The sequence below is a fragment of the Ptychodera flava genome, chromosome 17 (genome assembly GCF_041260155.1).
Source record: "Ptychodera flava strain L36383 chromosome 17, AS_Pfla_20210202, whole genome shotgun sequence".
NCBI lineage: Eukaryota > Metazoa > Hemichordata > Enteropneusta > Ptychoderidae > Ptychodera > Ptychodera flava.
Window position 1 is genome coordinate 671570 of NC_091944.1, and position 23377 is coordinate 694946.

The 23377-nt window shown below is 36.9% G+C and overlaps 3 protein-coding genes and 1 long non-coding RNA gene across 7 annotated transcripts in view; all 4 read left to right on the forward strand.

Moving 5' to 3' along the window:
• Positions 1 to 628: 628 nt before the first annotated feature.
• LOC139116424 (uncharacterized) lies at positions 629 to 3813 on the forward strand. 3 transcript variants are annotated; one of them, XM_070679063.1, is made up of 3 exons: positions 629 to 925; positions 1428 to 1684; positions 2526 to 3813. In XM_070679063.1, the coding sequence occupies exons 1-3, from the start codon at positions 700 to 702 to the stop codon at positions 3069 to 3071; spliced, it is 1029 nt and encodes a 342-aa protein (XP_070535164.1). In that variant the 5' UTR covers positions 629 to 699; the 3' UTR covers positions 3072 to 3813. The 3 variants fall into 3 exon arrangements, with proteins under 3 accessions (XP_070535164.1, XP_070535165.1, XP_070535166.1); XM_070679064.1 differs by having other exon boundaries at positions 2538 to 3813; XM_070679065.1 differs by having other exon boundaries at positions 2543 to 3813.
• Positions 3814 to 4398: 585 nt separating this feature from the next.
• On the forward strand, positions 4399 to 5870 carry LOC139116426 (uncharacterized). Its single transcript, XR_011548286.1, has 3 exons — positions 4399 to 4649; positions 5168 to 5241; positions 5740 to 5870. It is a non-coding gene; the product is annotated as an uncharacterized lncRNA (long non-coding RNA).
• Positions 5871 to 6821: 951 nt separating this feature from the next.
• LOC139116427 (cytochrome P450 4B1-like) lies at positions 6822 to 12770 on the forward strand. The gene is made up of 8 exons (XM_070679066.1): positions 6822 to 6940; positions 7470 to 7585; positions 7811 to 7941; positions 8415 to 8533; positions 9301 to 9470; positions 10233 to 10346; positions 10866 to 10987; positions 11440 to 12770. Exons 4-8 carry the CDS (start codon positions 8450 to 8452, stop codon positions 11592 to 11594), a joined length of 645 nt encoding a protein of 214 aa, XP_070535167.1. The 5' UTR covers positions 6822 to 6940; positions 7470 to 7585; positions 7811 to 7941; positions 8415 to 8449; the 3' UTR covers positions 11595 to 12770.
• A 4767-nt stretch (positions 12771 to 17537) lies between these two features.
• LOC139115089 (bone morphogenetic protein 1-like) overlaps positions 17538 to 23377 on the forward strand; it is a 31788-nt gene continuing 25948 nt past the window's right edge. Inside the window, exon 1 of one of the 2 annotated variants that reach the window (XM_070676981.1) lies at positions 17538 to 17751. The gene's annotated coding sequence lies outside the window, so the exon portion shown is untranslated. The remainder of the gene's footprint in view (positions 17752 to 23377) is intronic. The other variant, XM_070676979.1, reaches the window with a different exon arrangement.

Here is a 23377-nt window from a genome sequence, read left to right on the forward strand (position 1 = left end):
AGTAGACCTTGTGTACTCCCGTTTATAAACTCGGTTCTCGATATAATTAGCCATTTAGAATCAGAATTATTTGCAAGATCAGCGTTCATCAGCGACATTCCTAAAACGTCATAAATAAAGTCTGACAAAGACATGAAAAATTTTAGACCAATCAAAGAATGCCTTTCAAGAGAGCTGCGGGCAGCCAGCAATTGGTTCTACGTTCCCATGTTGGCATCATACATCCTGTCTCACAGCGACATGTGAAAGAATAGACCAATCATCGATAACAACGGGAGGCCGCAGTGGATCTGACTAAATGACGTAACCATTTGATCGTTGTTGTAATTTTTTTCGCTACCCTCATTTAGTGAAATTTTCGTCCTTCTAATTGTTTACAATGCCACCTTCCAATCGACTTACAATCTACAATCGACCCAATGACAAACCTTCTATAAAAAACAACCTATTGTTCGTTAAATTCACGCGTCGTATCGGTTTTCACCATTGGCATTTTTCCAAAACATTTTCAGCAGATGTTAAATTCACTTTTCTCACTTCCCATTGGTCCAACAGTCCATTGCTATTGTTTATTGTTTTGAGGTTGGAGTTGTCAAACGATTAGTTCAAACACACTCTATACCGATTCTGAAACACTACTGGATCATGTCATCTAAACACTGATCGACCCTTGCTGTGATCACCGTGAAAACTTGTACCATGGGTGAAGGTTTTCATCCGATGTGGACATTTGACGACAAAATCGTCACCAGCAACTTGACAACACAAGACCTCTCCCGTCTTAATTTCGACGATCAATCAAAAATCTTGTCCATGTACCTACCAGCAGAACTTCCAGGATATGATCTGACGAGTTACCAGCAAATTGTTCCCCCTCTGCCGGAGCTTGGAATCACTGAAGCTGTCAACGTTCTCTACAATAGTGGTAAGTGCCCAGAATGAACCCCTTTGTTTTCATGCTCAGTTGAAAAGTATGCCGGACAATGGAGGATTTTGAAAAATAGATCTGTCAGCCAAATTATCGCCTTAAAAAGTGACGACAGCGTACACATAATTGCTCTTCACGGTGTGGAAAGCGTAAATGAAATGTTAAAACATCGTTACCACTGCACTGTCCTATCAGTGACATCAAACCATGAAAGCTGCAGTATGTGTATATCTTGTCATTAAGCAAATGCACAGGAAAGCTACACCATGGAGGTAAAAGCTACCTCCATGACTGTACTGTATTTAATTGTCCGATCATTTTGTACCAAAGAACATCAAACAGCATTAAAGGATCTATAATTTGCATAATCATGAAGATGTAGCGAGAAGACAATCAAATAAATTTGAAATAAACATACTTATTAAACTTTTTTTGATTTAAATGATTGAAAATAATTGTCCAGTTTTTATTGACATGATAATATTACAATATTTTACAGATATCGAAGGTTTTGACATAAATTGCAACATAAGCTGCCACATCCATGAAGAGTTTGAATCTGTCGCTGACTTGAAAACTCCGAATCAGAAATCCAGTCATGAGTTCACTACTCGGAAACGAAAAGCAAGAACGTTATTCACAGCCGAACAGATCAGTGTTATGGAAAACTACTTCCAAACTCTCACCATGTATCCTACCCTAGAAGAAAAGCAGATGTTGAGTCGAGAGACTGGTCTTGAAGCTGAGAAAATTAAAGTGAGTTTTACGGTCACAATCGCCATGATGAGTTGTTAAATAATATTACTTGGACCCCCAAAAAGAAATGTTTCTGGTCAGGTCTTTTTTTAAAAAATGGTGCGGCGACGTGCATTTTTTTTCCTTCAAGGGAGGGAGGAGGGTCAGTTTTATAGTTTTATCAATATAGTCACATATATACTGTTCATGCAGTCACTGATCATACCCCCAAAGAATTTTCTCTTTCTCTTCAGCCATTTTGGTTTGTTGTCAGCCACAGCCGCCGGCCACAAACAGAAAAAAGGGTGACGCGCTGTTGTTCAAGTGACGCGCGCGCTGACCAGAAACATTTCTTTTTCTTTTTTTGGCCTTACTTGTAAATTCAATAACAGGTATCAGAAACAAAATCTAAATATTTCATGATTGCTCTGAATTCATGGATGCTGAATTGATATGAAAAATGTTAATACAATTTTCTTTTCGATTAACTATTAAGAATGTAACTTTTAACTGTATCAGTGTTTTGTAGGATCAACACGTTACATTCTTGATGAAATGACCGAAACCTTCAATTTTGCAAAGCTGATAATTCCAAAGTACTTCATTTGCTGTGAATTGTCATTCTCGGCATATCATTTTCTCTTTCTCGATAATTTCAAGGTTAACTTTTAATTGTAAGGAATCGAGCTTTCGGTCCATTTTAAAACGTGTATTTTCAGTACATTTTCTGCTATGTAAACAACCAGTTATTATAACCAATGGATGTTTTCAGGTGGCATTTTGCGTATTCTTGTCAGATAAACCCGATGAAAGTGTTGATCTCCAAACGCCCTCTGTCGTTTAAAAATTCATAAAATTGTAGGTTTGGTTTCAGAATAGACGCTGCCGTTTCAAGAAAAATATTGCCAATCGAGGTTTGGATTTCCCTGTGCCGAGAGCAAGTTATTCAACGTACATCTTGGATAGAAAATGTCAAATGCTGTCCAGTCCGAAGATCCAGAACAACTTTGCAGACCTGAAGCCCATAATTTCAACAAGAAACACCGGTGCCAAAATAGACAAATCTCCGATGTTAGCACTCATTGAGCCGTTCGTAATTTGTCAGCCTGAGTCTTTGATCGCTACGTTGAATGATCAGGCGCCCTCCGACGACGAAACGTACAGAACTAGCGAAACATCGAGGGATCAGAATACACCCTCCGTTACACACAATCATGATGTATTGACAGATGACATTTCCACGATTACACTGATAACCGAATGCAATCAGGACATTCATAATATTGAACCGGACAATAGTCTATGTGTTTCCATGGAAACACAGTTTTCTCCGCGTTCTCTCCCTTGTATAGAGATTTTTCGTAAAATTGGCGTTAATCGAGCGAGGAAAGTCTGTCGTTCTCCTTAAAAAATTGCAAAATTTGTTATTATATAATTTTTCGCATCTTTGAAGAGAAAATATGTTGGTTTATTTGTTTGTTCGTCAATAAACAAATGAAACTTGCAATATATATATACAACGCTGAATGGCATGAAACCTTTTACAATATTTTGTATAATATCGCTACTGATTACCACGAATATTAAACTGAACCAGACTGGTAAACTAGCTGCAGGGAGACTTTTTGAACAGTTGTTTATTTCTATATGAAGCGTTTCATATTTAAACGAGAATGTAATAAATATTGCATGTATAAACTAAATGCTTATATTTGTTTGACATTCAATAGTAAATATCAGTCAAGTCTGGATAACTTCCAGATATGAACTTTTTGACGTTAAAATATATATTTCTTATGTAAGGACATGAGGCAGGTTTGTATGCATTTTGTAGCCATCGATCTGAGTCTTGGTAACAAAGAGACATACCAGAAACTGATGTTACACAGTAGAACAGGGATGCTAGGATCATGATACAATGCTATAAAAGCTAGAAATTTGGCAAACATACATTTCATGTCAATAACAGTATCATTCTTTACCTTGTCAAAATTATGGAACAACTTTTTCATACATTCATGATTGGCCACAGGGTTTCATGTTTGTCTTATGTGACTTTCCAACTTTTCGACGACCAACCGTTTTAGTTTTACATTTGGCAAATATAGGTCACCAATATACGTGCGCCATAGAGCTTCCAGTGCGTGGGCCACTGACCCAGTGTATGCATCATTGAACCAGTGCGTGCACCATTGAACAAGTACGTGCACCATGAACCAGTGCATGTAGCATTGAAGCAGTGTATGTGCACAATTGACTAACAAATTGACTGTATCTTACTGGTACCAACACCTTTTTTCAAACGAGTCTGTTACTGATATTTTACTTCACTACGATTGCGTACATTCCGTCTGTTTGATGACGAACGCAATTTGGCAGTAAACAAAAATACTATATAGTTTAGTTTTACCCTTGTTTGTTAATATTTGAATCTACCGATGAATTTTCTTTCTGACATTCAGCATTTTAACGACAAACAATTTGTCTAATACAGTTCGTTAGTATAAATGTCAATTCAATTCCCTTTTGTCACAACGTTAGTGTTGGCTTTCTGATTACGTAACAGCGTTTTCTTCCGATTTTTTTCACAACAGATGCCCTTAATAACCACATTCTATAGGCTGGTACCTTGTAGTGAGAATATTTATATAGACGTTGATTACTCAATAATTTATTTTCAAATAAAATTTAAAAAATGAACGGGTATACAGCAATGCGAATGTAAAATTGGTGATTGTATGTTTAAGGTGGCATTCGTTACGGCATTGCACCGACATTCAGACGTAGCGTTGTGTTCTGTACTATAGACTGACTGTAGTGAGGACTTTGTCACGACAACATGGCTATCTTCCCTGTAGGTTGTTTTCATACACTTGGACGAAGCCTAATGTGGTTTGACGTGATCACAATCTACTTACCTTTGGCTTTTCTCTGTTATTGTGTATACTTTGCATTCATTCGTCCCCAGCTATCACCTCTGGGAAAGGTAAGTTTTACAATTTTGCAGTGGAAAATCGTTCAAAAATGAGATGATTGAGAAACGAGCAGGACAGGTCAAGGCGGTAACATTAAGTTCAACATTTTCCTTGTCTTCAAAAATTTGAAATATTAGACTACGAACGGTGCATTCAATAAAAGTTATAAATACAGTGAAGAGCGAGACACTTGAAATGTGCCAATAGACTTCGTCTGACCCATGACTTCCAGCTCTAAAATGTAAGCATATAACATCGTGTTCGCTATAAATGAGTATTTCGAAAACATCATCGTAGCATAATATGTGTGTCTTCCTGTATGAAAGCATTGCCTAGGGCTTCCATTGTCACATGACAATTTATAAATCTCAAACCACCTTTTGTTTTGTCCAATCTGACATCACACGGATTTCGTCTCCTTTCTGTGACTAAGATTTACTCAAGAAATATAAACGTGTCATCGTTGGTATTTTTTTTCATTTCGAAAACCTCCATCTGACCTTTCACTGACCTCACATATCTCTTCCAGCTTCCTGGTCGTCGATATTCCATACCCGTGCTAAACAGCATCCGCTATCTACAGCATCTGTTTGGAGAAGTCAAGTAAGGCATCTCATGTATCTATCACGTCTTAGATCTTTATGGCGACTGTTTATTTGCTCTTCAAAGTTAAAACGTAATTCATTAGAAGTCGTAATCCTTAAAATTCCATTACCTTTGAACTCTTGGAGTGTTTTCCGTTAGTTTTATTTCTTCTGTAAAGATATTTTCTTCCTCTCCTCCGCGAATCACATCAAAATGCCTTGATTTCAACCTTTGAACACAGGTTGTTTGTGTGTTATCCAATATAATCGTTGACAACTGAAATCTATTGCCGACGAGAATTCATTGGTCATATTTATAGCAATAACATTATCTATTGAACGCCAAACTGATGGTTAGCTGTCAACACCGTGTCATGAAGTATTCATCTTTCAAATAAACAACCTTTTGAAATGTGTATCGGCTTCTCTTTCGGACATTCATAGGGCAGTTCAACCTTTCAAAAACCATTACTAAAGAACTCTATAATTATAACGGTATGATGGTTTGCACTTTCAGAGGCATTCCAGCTGAACAAACATTAACACGTCACTTCATGGGTTTGACTGAAGCCCTTATAATCACGGATGCCGATGTTGCCAAACACGTGATTACATCCGGTAAAAAGTATCAGCGAACAGTCGGAGAGAAGATGTAAGTATTTGATTCAAATGTGAACTTCTACATGCTATGATGACAATGTAAAAATTAACTTCCCTGAAGCAGTGGAAAAGGCAAGTTGGATTTGCATGACGACATAGCCTTTTGAAATGACCAGGCCGAAGTGAAATGGCCATACAGCTCTTTAGATGAAGTCAATAATAGTAAATGAAGTCAAATACCTGTGCTCTTATTTGCTACTTTTCAGAGCATGATGTACTGAATTAATTCACTTCAACACAAATGTACTACAGTTGTGTCCGTCAACCATCACCAGTTTTCTACCCGCTACTCACCAGTCACTGACGAGCAGCTAATCTCCTCTATTGTCGTCATATTATTTTCCCGCCTTGAAATAATCAATGTTTCATAAACGTACGAATCAAGAGACCGCTATTTCTTGTTTATGACCGATTAAGCCGTAATGATCGTTTACGTCACGTTTCTTTACCGTTAATCACGTGACAGACATGGGATGTTGTCTTTTAAACAGGTTTTTTGAAAGTATTGTAGGACATGGACTTTTGTCTGTATCTGGCGAGGAGCACACAGAAATGAGAAAGATTTTGAATCCTTCGTTCACTGGAGCTTCAGTGAAAGGTGAGAGAGACTCGTCATCTAAAGACAAATATTACAGTATATCTTACATACCAGACAATACTGTTCCGTAGATAATTAGTATCACTAGAACATATTCATGAACACTGAAATACTTCAAATTACGCTAACACGATATCAGACAAAACAATTAACATATTGACGTAGAGTCATAAAAGCAATTTTACACCAGCCCTTCTAAAGGCGATGAAATTATTTTTTTACCTGAGCTCGGGCAATGCATTTTTATTCTGACCCCAACTGTTGACGGGAAAACGTAATATTATTGACTCCATAATTATAAATTTAGAATTCCTTGTTCCTTAACTTACCAGGGATGATACCTATATTTCACCAATATGCAAATGAGCTTGTCAATCTATGGAAGCGGAAGATTTTTGAAGAAAATTCTAAGGATTATGGGTATGCCGACGTTTGTATACAGGACGATTTCTTGAAATTGGTACGTGTGCATACGGTTGTATAAAATCTCGATTGGAGTCTAGAAAACAGTTAAGGTACACAGACTTGACGAGACTTGACTGTCACGGGTTTTTATAATATGTCGCACATTACTTAATTTGCTCTGACAATGTTTGTAGGGGTCTTACTTCAGCAAGATATTGGTAACTTGGGAGGATGAGTGGTTTTACACACAGACCAACATTTCTCGTTTTACATTCTTTAAACATTAATAACTTTGTCAACACGACCTCAAATTCGCCGTAAGACGTGTTGCCTTATTATTGAATATAAATTTGAGTCCAAACTTCAGAAATATACTTTATTTTGTAAAAATTATGTGTGAAGCTTGCAGCCAAAGTTCAAACACTAAACCATTTATTATTTCAAGCATTTTGAATCGCCGTTTATTATTTATAAAACTCTGAAAAACCGGCAATAGTTGCAGATACTTGAGATGCACCTACCAACAAAGTGAGACTTCCGGTTCATGAAAGTAGGATTTTAAAACTATCTTTTTCTCTTTGCAGACATTAGATGTAATTTGTCAAGCTGGATTTGGTTACAGTGTCAATGCTCTAAAAGATGGACATAGCGAGCTGTCTGAAGCTTTCACAATTGCACTTGACATTGGAGGACGGAGAAGGTTACTTTTTATTTCAAGTCATCAAAAAAAATGAGATTTTGCATATGGAATAAATACAGAAAGGAAAAAAATCAGATTGTCTCTATGTTAATTTAATAATGTTGACGCCGATTATCAGAGAAAATCAACGTCTGGTGGTCAATACATCACACTTTCTACATTTCAAAATCGATATTTTGCTCTGACGTCACAGACTTTCTGCTCATCTTTATTTTTTCAAATTAGTATATCCTCTCTGATACCGATTCTGAAAGCCTTCCCATCTAAAGGTCGGACAAAGTACCGGAAGTCAGTAAGATTAGTGAAAGATTTCGTAGGTGAACTTGTCAAGAAGAAAGAAAAGGATTTAACAAATGGTAAATTAGTATTACGATACTGAATGTTATGTGTGTGCATGTTTTTGTTTGTTGGTTTGCTTGTGTCTTTTCTCAAATCGAGGAATTGAATTTAATTAAAATATATTTTTTAGCAAAAGCGGCGCTTTACCATTATTTCTGTGGATTTCTCCAGATACTTGGTCAGATGAGTGTGAACGACATTTGCATACAGAACAGACACTATCGTGAACAATGTCTAGAAAAAATAGGTCGTGTTTTCAGAAATATAGAACTTATTAATTTAAACACTTACCCGAGATCCACCTTTGAGTCAAGTCTCACATTTAAGATTAAAATAACGAATAATTTTCATGTCTGTACGCAGCAGGTGCATTACTGCATGGTTGTGTCTCCACAATACCAAAATTATCCATTGTCGATACCTGGCCGAATACCCAACTAACTCTTCATTCCAATTTAAAAAGGGAAATTTGGTTTACCTTGAATTGTAGGATTTGATCATGAACCTCGTAATTTGCTGGAACTGATGATGAAGAACTCGGGTCGTTACGGCTTGAAAACTGACGATTTGGTGGATCACGTTCGTACATTTATGTTAGCCGGACACGAGGTAGGTAACGTCAAGGAAAATGAATTATATAATTCCAGCTTTCAGGAAGTGTCACTTGTTTCTCATGAATATGATCTGTCTAGAAGTTATAATCACAGATTGGATGTATCGTTGTCCTCTGAGCAATGATATAAGTTCATGTTTTAAATAATGTGTAAGTTAGTAGTGCTTTGTGTATTGTGTTTGTATTTGCAATTTGAATTGTACGAGTTTGCGTGCCACCATTATAATTGTCCAGTTTAAGGATATATAAAATAATATTGAATTGAAATTAATTGAACAATCACTCTTTGAGAAGGATGACTGCATTTTACAGATGTAAAACCGAACTATCTTATATCAGAAACAATGTACAATAAATGTCGGCACAGCAATGACAAGTTTAGTTATTCGAACCTGAATACTAAGCCGACGTAGGATACTTAAATAGGTTGTGCATAATCATGTTGCTGTAATTGGGTTGGATAAACCGTGCTGTAACTATCCGATTTTCGCACCGTTTATCAGTTTTAGTTAAAAGTCATATTTTACTACCGGGACTCTCAGATTACAAGTTGTAGCGTGGATCATTTAGCATGTTAGCATTCTCGCGAGCCAACGCAAAAATCAAGAAACGCCAAGCTGTTGCCGTAAAGGGGCGTAGGGTTTACGACGATGGCATGCTTGATGCGACGGAATTTAGTTAATGTAATTCCGAGAACTGTCAGGTCAGTGTCGTAACCTGTAAGTGTAACTTTCCAATGACAATCGCATCGCTTCTTTCACAGACAACAAGTGCTTCCTTGATGTGGACCTTGTATTCACTTGCTTGTTACCCGGATGTTCAGAAAAAAGCCCGCGAAGAAATTAATTCTATGTTGTCAGAAGATGATATCATTACAGCAAAAGCTGTGGAAAATATGCCCTATCTCAACGGCGTTGTCAAGGAAGGTCTAAGGTAAATCGTCCAGTACTGTAACAAGATAGTGTCTCATTATGTTACCAGAATATTTGGTTACGTAAAATTATAAATTCTATCTCTAGATTATTTGAAAGCGATAAAACATTTTGTGTAGTTGTAGACTCTACGTACGTCAGCAGACAACGACATCAAATGCAATAACGTATCCTGCTCTCCCTGACAGCATCTCTGTTTCTAACTTAAATTTAGAACGCACCTCGGGGACAGATATTCGGACTCTAAAACTTTTACCATTCTTTTCCGATCTGACACTTTGTTGTGTGGGTTCATTTTAAATCTCTTGGTGTAAGAAAACTTTCCACCGTCTTAGTTTTTCGAAAATCGAAAATTGTATTTTTCTCCATAGAGTTACACAGGAATGGCGACCATTTTCAAATATCGCTAAATCTTGGGTAATTTGTTACTCTAGTATCAAAATTTGCACGATGACCCCCGATTTTTATTGTTGATTTCGAAAAAGAATGGTTTAAATGTTCCTTGAGGAAAGTTTGAGTCTTTAACTTTCGAGGCGCATATCTACCTGAATGTGTAATCGTCGACTTTCATTTGGCTGATTTGTTAAAATGTTTTTCATTGTGTTTATTCGATCATTACATGGGAGTGTCCAAGGTTACACTGTATGACGTACTTTGCAGTTTACTAAAGGTGATTGACATCTCACAATGGATTTCCTATATCAGCAATAGAATGTTCTGTCTTCTCTATGTTGTGTATGACATTTTCTTTCGTTTATTCAAGGTTGCATGCCCCGATTCCCGGCGTATCAAAGCGATGCGTAAAGGAGGATATAATCAGAGGTGTTCGTATTCCAGTGGGAACGCTCATGGGAATATCAATTGTTGGCCTTCACAAGTAAGTAATCAACAAACAAACAAACAAATTGATAAATGATTCTAAACGAATGATATTAACTCTGTGGACACCTGTATAACACCAACGCGGATTTCATTTCAATAATGTTGGTACAAACAGCAATAAAACTGCAACGCACAAGACTTTGTGACGTGGAGCTAAGGTAAATATTTCACCGCAATGAATAACCTTTATAAAATTTGAAAACTCAATTCTTCCCGGTTGTCATCATACCTTGGAAGTCAGTCCTCTTTAAGCTCGGTCATGACGTAGCATACGTTTGTAATTCGGATATCAAGTTGACATGGTATCACATATTACAGCATGAATTCAGAGAATGGTTATCAATGTGACCTATGTATTTTAATGTCTCTTTCTTTGTGTGCGTCCAAGTAATGCCTGATCCAGACCTGATTTATATGCAAGTAATTTTCGAGGCAGCGATGGATAGTGGAGATAGCGAGACACTTTGACCGAATGTCATCTTGGATGTCACCACGTATGTTTCCCATTTTCCAGAAATCCAAAACTGTGGCCGGATCCAGAGAAGTTCGATCCAAGCCGATTCATGCCACCAAACTCCAATAGTCTGAATCCCTGGCAATTTTTACCCTTCAGCTCCGGTAAACACACCTGTATAGGTAAGACCATTGTAGTTCAAAGGTCAGAGAACACTGAACAAAGTATAAAAATTGCCTTCCCGATATGCCAGTCATGAGCGATAAAATATGCAAAGCACATGAAGTCGCCACATATCGCTCTGATCTATGATATGAGGTTCAATATTGCACATTGTACACCAATGGTTGTCATTTTCAAGGATGGCTTGGTATCGACAATCAGTCTCTACCAATTTTTAGTAAAGTTGATATTTATAAGGTCACCGTGATCGATTTGTAGCCTCCGCCGCTAAATTGTCGAATTCAAAACGTTCTTATCGAATTCCTTCCGATATCTTAATCACCCATCATCCAATGCTTCGATGTTTTAATCACCCATAATCCAATGCTTCGATGTTTTAATCACCCATAATCCAATGCCTTCCGATATCTTAATCACCCATAATCCAATGCTTCGATGTTTTAATCTACAGGATACCGCTTGTCTCTGATGGAAAGTAAAATAACACTGGCAACGTTGCTACGACATCTAGAGTTTTCATTGGTACCCGGATTTACTTTCAAGAAATACACAAGTTTGTCAGTAAAGGCACTTCCTTCTATGATGCTCAGAGTCAGGAATTTATAATGAAGATTACGAGGCGAACATTGATTGGTCGGAAATTATTCAAGAAATACCGTAATTCATTTCCGCTAATGGTGCCTCGATAGAGATAACTCGTTAAAATTAAGCTATTCTTTACCCAAGGGTATCGGACGAACTTAATATTGAATTAACTGTCCTATATGCACAAAATTTTCACCACTATATTTCTTTCTGATGCTCAGGATATATAAGAAACGAGCTTACACAATACCACATGTCGTTATGCATGTTATGTAGACACAACAATTTGTGTTCCTCTAAATATTAAATGCTTGAAATCTTAGCTCTGATAAGAAATAGAGAATTTATGCATGTTATGTTACTTGTCTCTTCCTCAGTAGCTGTTCTCATGAAATAAACATTGCGTCGAAATATCTCCGAAATACACTTACTGCCAAAACTACGGAGAATGATAAGTTTCAGTGAGAGTGATGGGTTAGGTTGCGATGCTAAGCTAGCTAGCAAAACAGAATTAATCGCAGACATTAAGATAATTTACAGAGAAGCAATATCAGCTTTCGATAAAAAGTAAACAAATTTTTCAACAAAGCGCATTTGGTAGTTTGCTCCAAAGTAGCAGGGAGCCAGCAGCAGTGGTTTGTCAAACGACATCACGCCCTCTATCCTAGTGCACTTAATGTTTTCTGACTTGCGCCCGCTCTCTACTTACAAAAGCAAGAGTATGTGATTTATGAGTATACAGTCACACCACATCTCAACATGACCCCTCGAGAAATTCTCGAGGGTCTATGACCTCATTCTCTTTGAAGTATGAATAGCACATCTGATCGTGCGTTATCACGTGACCACTAGAACTTTCCTAGCAGGCGGAATAAAGTTAACAAACTTAGGAATTTTTCAAAATCTGATCATGATGTAGTGAAATATTAAGAGCTATCATAATCTTTACTTTTCAAAAATTTGTTAAACAGTTGCATCTGTAAGATTTGTACAACCTGCAGTCATATATGTTGACACGGACATGTACGTGTTTCGACTTTTATTTTGAAGTACACTCATTAAATCGACATCGTGTGGTCTATGTTACAACTCCATTTGAACCATGATACACAATAGTCATTGAATACGATTGTCAAATGAATAGTGTGAGCCTAAAGATTCATTCTGTTTCCGTGTATGCGAGCCCTACGCAGCAGTGACAGGTATGGTCTACTACAGACCTTGTCAAAATAGTCTCACATCATCGCTGTAGATGATTCGGAAATAATATTCCGTCACCGTTGGAGGCGTGTCTGTTTAGACGAGAAGGCTAAAATACTGGCAGAGAGAGATAGATGCATGAGAGAGAGAGAGAGAGAGAGAGAGAGAGAGAGGCGATGTGGGTGACAAATACAGTACAGATACTGAATACTAACTCTGCTGGATTTCATAACGATTTTTTTAAATCTTTGTCGTTCACTTCGTTTTACGCCATATTATCGCTGCTGTCATTGTCTCTATTACGAAAGCACTGTTAATTTTAGTAAAAAGGAGTAGATCGATTACCTTTCTCTACAGTTCTGAAATGGAAACTTAAAACATTTTTGAAACTGACTGACAGAAACTGGCATGACTGGCACCAGGCAGAGATTCATGAACGCTATACATTAACACAGAGTGTTTTATTTTACACTCAGTTCCTCCCAACCACACTGATCACGTCGACATCAATACCGTTACTGGTTGTCGAAGCACAAGTGATTTGGATCACATTTCCCCTTTTTTGTAAATTAATTAATTAGTAATGTGACAATATGAAAGGCCAGTAACAAGAACTTATTGTGATTTTTTCACGATAGTTTTGTAGGCCAATCGAAAGTTATTGTTCTACTCCCAAGGGATGTTAAAAACAATAAAATAATGAAAAATCCTCAAAAGTTACAGCTACTGTCCCTTTAAATACAGTAATTAATCGGAATGTCCTACTACTAGATCCTAAAATCCTCCTTGACAGCAGATCCTGTTGAGATCGTGTCACAATGCTATGGTACAGCCTAAGACTGCAGAAATGGCTCTGAGTTTTATCATTAAACTGTGAAATAGGTCAGTATGAACTTTAGCTAGGAGATTGCTCCATAGTGTTTTACTCAGGCCAAGCTAAGACATGAATGTGATAATAACTGCTGCAGTTCCTAAATGTACGAATATTTATGCATGTAGTGCCGTAAAAATAACGACCCTTTTCACATTTTATGCATATTAATCCCCACCTATAAAAAAATGAAAAATAATATTCCAAACTCTTTCAAATCACTAGTTCATGTGACAGGCCCTAAACTCAGCACTGACAAACTCGTGGACACGGTCATAGTTAAAAGTTAGACAGTTTGGATTAAACCCACGAAATCTTACAGGTTTGGCAAATCTAGAAATAGAGGTCATTTCACACTCCATGTACTACGGCCTGAACACGGCCTCCCTCTTGACGTGGGCTGTGATTTGTCTGTCAACTTCCAGCTGTGCATAGTGTGATTGGATTATCGCTTACCAAATCCCGTATCAAGTTTTAATTTTGAAATTCGGATTTGTGACAGGTCAATGAACGTCCTGTGGTTGGACACAAAAGCCTTGTTTCATATTTCAAAATTTTGCCCCGAGCTTGCCAAGTTTACAGAACATCCTAAATTATTTCAAGCGGAACGTAAAGTATCGGTTGACTTCATGGCCTTCATGAGTTTTGTTGATAAGAGTCCCCTATATGGCTGACGTGAGAAAGACAAAAAACAAAAACAAACAAAACAATACATGAAAAATGAACGTAAAAGCAACAATTATCATTCGTCTTTGGTCAGCATTATTATTTGTGTGCCTGAATTACACTGAATCACACTCTACATATTGCAGCGTACAATGCATATCAGAGGATGCTGAATAAATACATCTCTATAGGATGACATTGAGTTGCATTCAGCATTATAGCATTAGCCTAGTAACGTTCATTTTGTAGAACAAAGAGGTATATCACCTATCTAACATCCCAGTGAAAGTCACCATGGTAACATTCCACTTCTACCAGTAATTATCTGATGGAATTTTATTTGAGAACCCGATAATCACGGGCGATAAAGTAACTTACGTTATACTTTGTCAATGAAACGCAATTTTGTTGGGTGCTATTTTTTGAGAATTCTTTGTTTCACAGAAATATTTTATTTGCCTTTTGATGATATATAACACTGGGCAACACTAAAAAGATTTAGCCATTGGAGTCTTAATCGCCTTAGTGTACAAGGTTATGAACCGTGAAGCGGATTATATTGTATATTCTGCCACGAATTAAAATGAACTCACTGGATAAAACATTTCAAAGTGTTATTTTAACAGCAGAATATGTCACCATTAAACCACTTTGGACGCATTTCATCTTTAAGCCTATGCTTTTGTAGAAAATGATTTTACAGATTGACAACTACAGAAATCACGACCGACACTGTGTTCGGCACACTGACATTTGTTGGAGTGTTACCCGCAGAACAAACAATTGGATTAATTTGATAAATTCACTCACATATAACTCGTAGTGTTGGCATAGATGGTAAGTGTGAAACATACGGAAGTCAGCGACTAAGGTAGAATAAAAATATTTCCGATGAACTGGGTCCTGCCTGATCTGATCTTTAGTAAACCACTGGCCTTCAACTGTTGTCTTGTGGTCACTTGTAAGATGAGAAAAAGGTTCAAAGTCGTTGGTGATTTGACAATTTTAAAACAAGTTTTAAATTTTAAAATTGCTTCCACTCTGGCTGTTGTTGACAGACAGTGAACGCAAACACCTTCCAGAAAAACTATCAGTGATCAAAAATGAAGAGATTAAAATTCAAGGTTTTGAAGTTTTTATGGAGTATCAAATTGTATTGCGGCCCAGAAAGAAATCTTGTTGATCTACCCACCCTGAGGCAAGGTCTGAAGTGTATGTTATGGGAACATAACTCTACTTGTTTGCTGAAAGTTTTGTAATTTCAGTCTGCAATGGTCTGATAGAAAAAACACAAGATTTGACAAGAGCTAGAGATACTTGAATAGCAAGCTGTAGAGCAATACACACGTCGTAAGTTGCACTGCCTATTAAAGACGATTTCTTTCACAACGGTATCTTAATGTCAGTACAAATCGTTGTTATCGTAGTCGAAGCAACGGTATAACACGATTCATTTCACATATCGATGAAATACTGGTAACATCAACATTTACTTACATTATCATCCAGTAGCATGGTTAGAGCTTTATGTTGTTAATGCAGTATCACCCTCTCTTACATCACGGTCCAAGTCTTCTATTATCATTCGTAATTTTCTAATTATTCACCGACGATGTTTTTCGTGGCATTACAGAAAGCCCAAACTCCACTGTCATGTGACAATTTTCTCCCCAACTTCTCCAGGATACATGCATTCTTACAATACTGTGTTGCCATATGTTATAGTAATGGACAAACAAATTACTGCAGTAGCCATTTTAAACTATTATGTGTGATCATCACATAATCAATAATGTTTTTTACATTTTGCAATGTGACTATATAATCACAATTTTAAATGGTGCAATAAATACCCTCACCTTTTGAATTGGATAGCATCATATGATATACATTTACAAAAGACTGGGTACATAGCATACAACTTGTGATTCTTTGGCGGGAAATTATCTGGCTGTTGTGTAGTTTGCTGTAAGCTTTTTAACTTTTCGCCTACAAATGCTCGTTTTTTTCGTGATGTAAATTGTCGGTTTATTCACCCTAGGTCTGAAGTAAAAAGTTTGAAAAACAAATTTAAATTGTGTGATATTTTCGTTTTCATTCCAGGAAAATAAAGTATAATTGATACACTGCACTGTGTTCTCAATCAAGAACGCACTTGACACCCACACATCGGATATGTCGGCATAGGTTTGAAAAGCGATTGAACATCTGTTATACATATTATTTCATCGAATCACCGTTGGATATATGATGCATGGTCTAGAGAAGTTGTAAACAAGTAGGCTGAAGTTGATGTTGACAACATAATGATGTCATACACATCAACATATTCTCTTTGTGGACTTTTAGTTGGCTTGATCGATACAAAATGTGTCAACGGCACTTCTCATATCGGCTGCTGTACACCACAGTGTACACAAAGGCAAAATTGATACACCAATATAAATGTTATTGCCTCCTTGGGGTCGTTGTGACGTCATCGTCCATGCAGTCAGTGCTCTGTGTAACGTCAATTGGGAAAATTATAACCAATATTTCCCATGATATTATTTTGTTATGACTTTCATCGCTATATTTCTATCAGCTCCGTGTCCTTGCTGACTAACTCACTAAATATGAACAGGATTTTATATAGATCAACCGATCGCATTGGAAGTCGCGACCAATCCGAACGTCACTGTCACTTTATTGAACAATAAATTAACATAAAGTATTCCAAAAATAGATAAATACGGATTTCACAGGCATTAATAGTGTCTGACTTTCAGATAAAAACAAATTTCTCAAATTTTATTTGATAGTTACTATACGTATTCCCCTGGCTCGGTCTTATCCAGGCACTTCAACAGACCGTTGACAGAAATCGGTCTCCTGACGAAACGTCTAGCAGAATATGACATGAACTTTTTGATTGAATGATGCATAGATTACAAAACTGACGTCTCGGTCATTTGTCATGTCAGTTCTGTCATAGCGTGAGAAAGACACTTTTGCGAATCAAGTGACGTGTTAGCTAGATAGACATTCGTATGTGGTGATAGACACAATATGATATTACATCTTTGTCTTTGCAGGGGAGCAAGCTGCGTGCACTATTGTTCTAACTACTTTGCATAAATCTTGCACAGTTGAATAATTTGCATAAAATGAGTAGCTCATTGTTCATGAATGTATGCAAATTAATATGGCCAGCGAGATATGGACAAAACGTGAAGTGGAAACCGTCCAATCGGGGATCGTGCGCATGCAGACGTGAAATTCATCTTAGTCATAAAGTTTATTTGTAGAAACTTGGAAGGAAACCTTTCATGATCTAAATTAATGCATCCTCAATCTACAGCAGTTTTGAAGAATAGTTCCTGATTGAAATCATTTGAAGATTTTGAAATCTTTCAAATGACAACTTTGATCGGTTACCGCGCCAAAGGAATGGACGGACAGGTAGGAATCCCAGTCTTAAAATCGTTCCGCCCTGGAATTATATGCACGCCAATAACCCGGAAAATGCTGTTCGACACGAGGGGAATTGTATATATCTCATATCTTGGCGAAAACCCAAAGATGTTAAGAAACTCATAAATTGACTATCAAAAATTCAGAAATTTTATTATTTAGAGGGCACACTGCGGTAAATTTTTTTGTCTGTGTTGGTTGCTGGCAGGTTTTTGTCAGTTCGAAATGTTGTTTTCGTGAAAACGACCCTCTATGAACCCACCCACCCTTGACATTTTTTCTGATTCTCAAGGTTAACGCATGACTTTACCAATTCTTGTCGTTTTATTGGCTCACAGTGAGCAAAATAACAAGACATGGAAAGGTTGTTGATCGATATTCCCTATTTCCTTGAAACATTTTATAGGAAATATTTATTGTACTTTTTGTATTTGCGGCGATTTCTCTGGATTTAAAATGCACGCACATAGACAACATCCATGACACACTCGATAGAGTTTTTCGGGTTAAATCCTGATTTGAAAATCAATATCAGTTCTGACTTCCATAATTGTGCCCGGATAACAGTTTATAGTAGGGTATCGAAACTTAAATAGTACACAGATAATATTGGCCAGTCTGTCGTTAGTTACAGCTTGCAAACAATTCCCTGCTAGACTTAAAATATTGGTTTAATGTAGTAGTATTCTTGTTTTTGAGATTGTTTTGAAATTCACGGATGTAAAAATTTTCATAGTGGTGATTTAGGTTTATCAAAAAGTCGATGTACGTTTGTCGAAACATTGCAAATACCGACAAGAACCTGATCCATGCGAGTGAAAGTTTAATTTGAGATTCCTGTGGTGACCCCCTCGAATGTCCTAAATACTTGTACAGTAGACAGAGTGCAAACGCTGTCTCGATCAAGTCGTCAAACAGAGGTATAACACGGTCGGCACGTGCAATACCCGGCTCCATAACAGTATGATGTCACTAAGTGACCTTTGAACCATGAATCACTGCTAGGAGTTTGTATCATGACATGTAAATTACGAAAACCGTTTGGCGCCAAAACAATTAGAGCATTATCTATGTGTGAGACACTATATATATGTTAGACTTGAAACTGGCAGGGATTTACTTATTTCATTGCCAAATACAGCTGTAAAGCAGTAATGACAGGGTTTCGAGACATTTTGATGCACAGGGGCAATAGGAGAAATAGATATGCAAAAAGATGAAAGGCTATGGGTATGTTTGTGAAATCGAGGTCAAAGGTCATTGAGGTCACGTGAAATTTCGTCAAAAAATTATATCCCATGCTACGTGAGGAAAAAAGGTGAACTTAGCGATTTCCTTTAAAACGAAATTTATTTAAAAAAATAAAACTAATCGCTTAGATATGGTACAAACTGAAAGTTTACAGCCTACATATCTCAGCTGGGACGGCACAAAGCTCCAAAGTTGCGTCAGACAGTGAGACAGAACATGAGTGAGTGAGCAGTCCTAAGCTTGCAGGATTGAGTGGCTAAAGGCTAAAGTATAAATCCAGCGTGGTAGTGAAGGTCTTGAAAATATTGAAATCCATATGGAGTTTTCAAAGTCTTGAAGTAACACACAAGTGACACGATCCCGAATGTCTGACTGAAAACTGTGCCGACCCAGTATTTATACTTAAATGGTTATATAAAAGAAAATATGGCGTCATAAGGTCCCCATCCTACCAAATATGAAGGGTGTAGCTCTTGTGCTTACTGATTTATAGGCATATGTGTATATTTGAGGTCAAAGGTCATCGAGGTCACGTGACATTTTGTGAAAAAAAATTATCCCACAGTTAGAACTGTGTACCTAAAATCAGACCTCTATTGGCCAGCCAAAAATTAGATATGTGCATAACTAATTAGGTACAGGAAGTGACTGGTCATGTGACATTTTGTCAAAAAATTTTGTTCACATACTTAACCCCGAACACAAAAATAATCAGACCTCTAGCTCGATTGGGAAGCCCAGAATTAGACATGTGCATATTTAATGAGGTGCGGGAAGATGCCAAGGTCAAAGGTAAATGGGCATCCCAAAAATTCATGTATGAAATTTGGTCCGCCCCAAAGGTCATTGTTCAGTAGACACTAGCCCTCTCGGACTCTTACATAGGCCAGAATAAACTTTGCCATAGCTTAGCTGCATAGGTATAGGGCAGGTCAAAGGTCATTGAAAAATTCTTAAAACGCCCTTGATATTTGGCATAAAGGAGCCTGGCCCTATGGTCTACATAAATTTAAAACATAATTCCGATTAATTATTTTTTATGCAAATGAGGTCAATGTTAAAGTTTAACTTCAAAATGGCCGCCTGGTCATGTGACCCATTGTTATGGTCCTGCGATAAAAAAATTACTTGTGAAGAGTTTTACCTATGTGCCAAATTTGAAGTCTCTAGGTGCAATGATGTTCGCGTGGCAGTTGCAATTAGAGGACGGGAGAAGAAGAAGAAAAAGAATAATAATAAAAAATAAAAAACAGAACGATCACTAGCGGGGTTCGGACCAGTGGTCTAGAAACCCTGATAAAATCTTGTCTCAGCTCAAAACTACTGTTACCTTTATCACAGTGAGAAATAAAAGTTTTACAACAACGAAGGACATGTTAATAACGGTATTTGTTACAACTGAAAATAACAAATTAGGCTTTTTGTTTGTGGTCACCATTGTATGCGTCTTAGTGTGAAGACGTTGTATGGTGCAAGGGTAATGAAGTGATGTTCCTACTTGACACTGAATTAGAAATTTTCTAAGTCTCGGATTCTTCTCGATAATCTAACAATTTTCACGATATTTTGTTTCCTTGACTTGACATTGGCGTTCAGTGAAATTCGAAGTCCGCGATGAGTCTGTAAATCTGTAATTTTCTGTGTTTGGATATTTATTTTGTAATATTTGGAAGGTTACTTATTCTGCTGGCAGTGCTGTGCAATACAAAGCTCACTGAGGTCAAATACACCCTTGAACCCCACTCGACGATAAAACTGATAAGAATTATGCCATAATTTCTTGCATAAACAGTAATTTACTATTATGTGCTGGCGAAATCTCTTAAAAACCAACAAACCTTGAGGTGAAAGGTCACATGTGACATCAATCACAACACGCATGGACATTTAATTTTAATTCACAGACTAAATTTTAAGACTTCTACGCACGCAACTTCTTCTCCTTTTAGAAAAACGCCCGGAGCAACGTCTTTCCACTGGCGTTGATTCTTGACAAGGCATTGCTACCGTCCTCCAGACCGCTTAACCCTCTTCATGTTTTAAGTGAATCAAAACAGAGATTTTGTTTCTTTAAATTACTCCTGCAAAGATTGACCAAGTGGTTTTAATGTAAACTTAACGGTGGACTTCTCTCATCACCTTTGTTTTTCCTCACATTTTACAAAACCTCTCTACTCTTTGAGTCGAAATGTGTCATTCGATCTTGATCAAATGGATTTTTTAAAAGCTTTCTCTGACAGACATCTCCATCAAATGCTGATAGTTTTTGATTTTCTATTTATTTTTCAACGACCCGATGGTTGTACGACCCCATTCTCTCTTATTTATATTTACCCAGTCAGAAACCTAACAGATTTGTCATTGATAGAGATCTACAATTCTTCACTTCGTTTCAAGAAAAACTGTAAACATCGAACAATTTAGACTCCCTTGAAAGATTTCTTTATCGGTCGATGACGTGGCGTTTAGGTTTTTTCGCGCCAAAATTGCTATGTGATACAAACTTGAAAGAATCCATCATTAAGTAAGTGATATTGAAAATCATTTCAACATTTTAATAGATTTCCAATAGAGAAAATTTGCCGTCAGTTAGGATGTAAAATAGAAAATTTAAAAGGAAATCTGTCGACTGATTAAGGTTAGAATGGAAGTTCTATAATGAGTTTAAATTTATGAAATCCGAACGGTTAGTGTAGGGGTGTTTTTTCTTTCTACTTCAGAAAGCAAGGGAGGAATATTCTTCATACAATGAATATATTTATTAGTTGGCATGGCAACCAACAAGTATGCTAGATTAAAAGACTTATACTATATCAATACAGATCTTATAAATGAACTTGGTGGTGAACAACCCCATAAGTATCCTATTTGCTTACCGATGGGTAGTTTCAGTTTACGTTCAAGATGTCTCCTATCGTCTGCTAGACTGGCTCCGTGGCTAGTATGTGCAATCAGAGCACGACACTTTATTAACGAGACACAGAGCTAAAATTCGTAGACATGTAGGATTTATAATGATGGCATCGAGGTAAACAAACCAAGATGATATTCAAGACAACATATCCTAAGACATAATCGTTCTTATCATTTTCCTTTGCTGTGGACTTTGCACTTGGATTTGGAAGGATAATCTTTTAGTTATTCTTATGATTGATCAAATCTTCATAAAAGAACCATTTTTGTGTACATTTGCAGTATTTTTTATCTTCAATTAAAGTATTTGCGAAATCAGAGGAACTATTCAAGTTTGAAGATATTTAGCAAACAAAACTGTCGTGCCAGCATGGGAGGCTTGTACAGTGTACTGAAAAGAAAATACCTGGTGTTCCCCGAGTGTGTGTGTGCATGTATGTATGTATGTATGTATGTATGTATGTATGTATGTATGTATGTATGTATGTATGTATGTATGTATGTATGTATGTATGGATGGATGGACGGATGGATGGATATGTAGTATATGTGATTCTTAGGAACTAAAGAAATATGTTAAAAACTTGTACATTCGGAATTATTCATGAGATGACATGTTTATTTGATTCGTTTTCAATGGTCACATCGTAACCGATGGGGAAACCCGTATTCACAACTTTTAACAGCAGTCATTTCTTTTAACATAGATGACACCATATTCTTTTGATAGCACTTCGCCGCCAACGCATCGGTTAAAGTTCTCACTCTAGAGATGAAAACAAAGCCGGCTTCTGATCCAGTTAGAAGAAATCTGGAATATTAAACAGTGGTTTAGCTGACAAAAGCTGTATCGAATTTCTTGTTATGAGTAATTTTTGTTTGCTTATTGCATCTTTAAAAGTAAATGAGATCTCTGTAAGCAGCGCGATTCTCACACTGAAACTCACCACAGATGTTATGAATTATTCATCTTATTCCATTGTAATATTGCAATATGACATTGCTAAAAGTCTTCAAGTTTAATTTCATCAGTGCTGTCAATCGTGAGGAAGAGGCATTATTTCAGTTTTATTGTATTATGTTTTGTACTTCAAGTTTGAATTCGAGGTAGATACCCTTCTACTGCAAATGTTCACTGGTACGGCTATATAAAAAATTAACGGACTTGTCAGGTGAGCGTTGATGATATTTAGAGATTAAGCGACGAAGATATATACACTGTAGATGAACGGAGGAAAGAATGAAAGATTGATTCTAATTTCGACAAATTGGTCGAAATTCTTTGGTAAAAGTGATCTGTACAGTTGCTCTATCTTTAAAACGTAGGAGAAAAAATTAAACAGCGACAATGTACAAAACTAAAACGAAAGACCAAAATAAGAAGTGTTGTCTATTTTGTAAGATATCTAAGCCCGTGTAAGCATCCAGCGTTTTGAGCATCTACGGATCC

Coding starts and splice junctions, on each gene's coding strand:
- LOC139116424 (XM_070679063.1), top strand. CDS start 700: ATGGGTGAAGGTTTTCATCCGATGTGGACATTTGACGACAAAATCGTC. Junction 926..1,427: donor CAACGTTCTCTACAATAGTG/GTAAGTGCCCAG, acceptor AATATTTTACAG/ATATCGAAGGTTTTGACATA. Junction 1,685..2,525: donor TTGAAGCTGAGAAAATTAAA/GTGAGTTTTACG, acceptor ATAAAATTGTAG/GTTTGGTTTCAGAATAGACG.
- LOC139116427 (XM_070679066.1), top strand. CDS start 8,450: ATGATGAAGAACTCGGGTCGTTACGGCTTGAAAACTGACGATTTGGTG. Junction 8,534..9,300: donor TTATGTTAGCCGGACACGAG/GTAGGTAACGTC, acceptor CTTCTTTCACAG/ACAACAAGTGCTTCCTTGAT. Junction 9,471..10,232: donor GTTGTCAAGGAAGGTCTAAG/GTAAATCGTCCA, acceptor CGTTTATTCAAG/GTTGCATGCCCCGATTCCCG.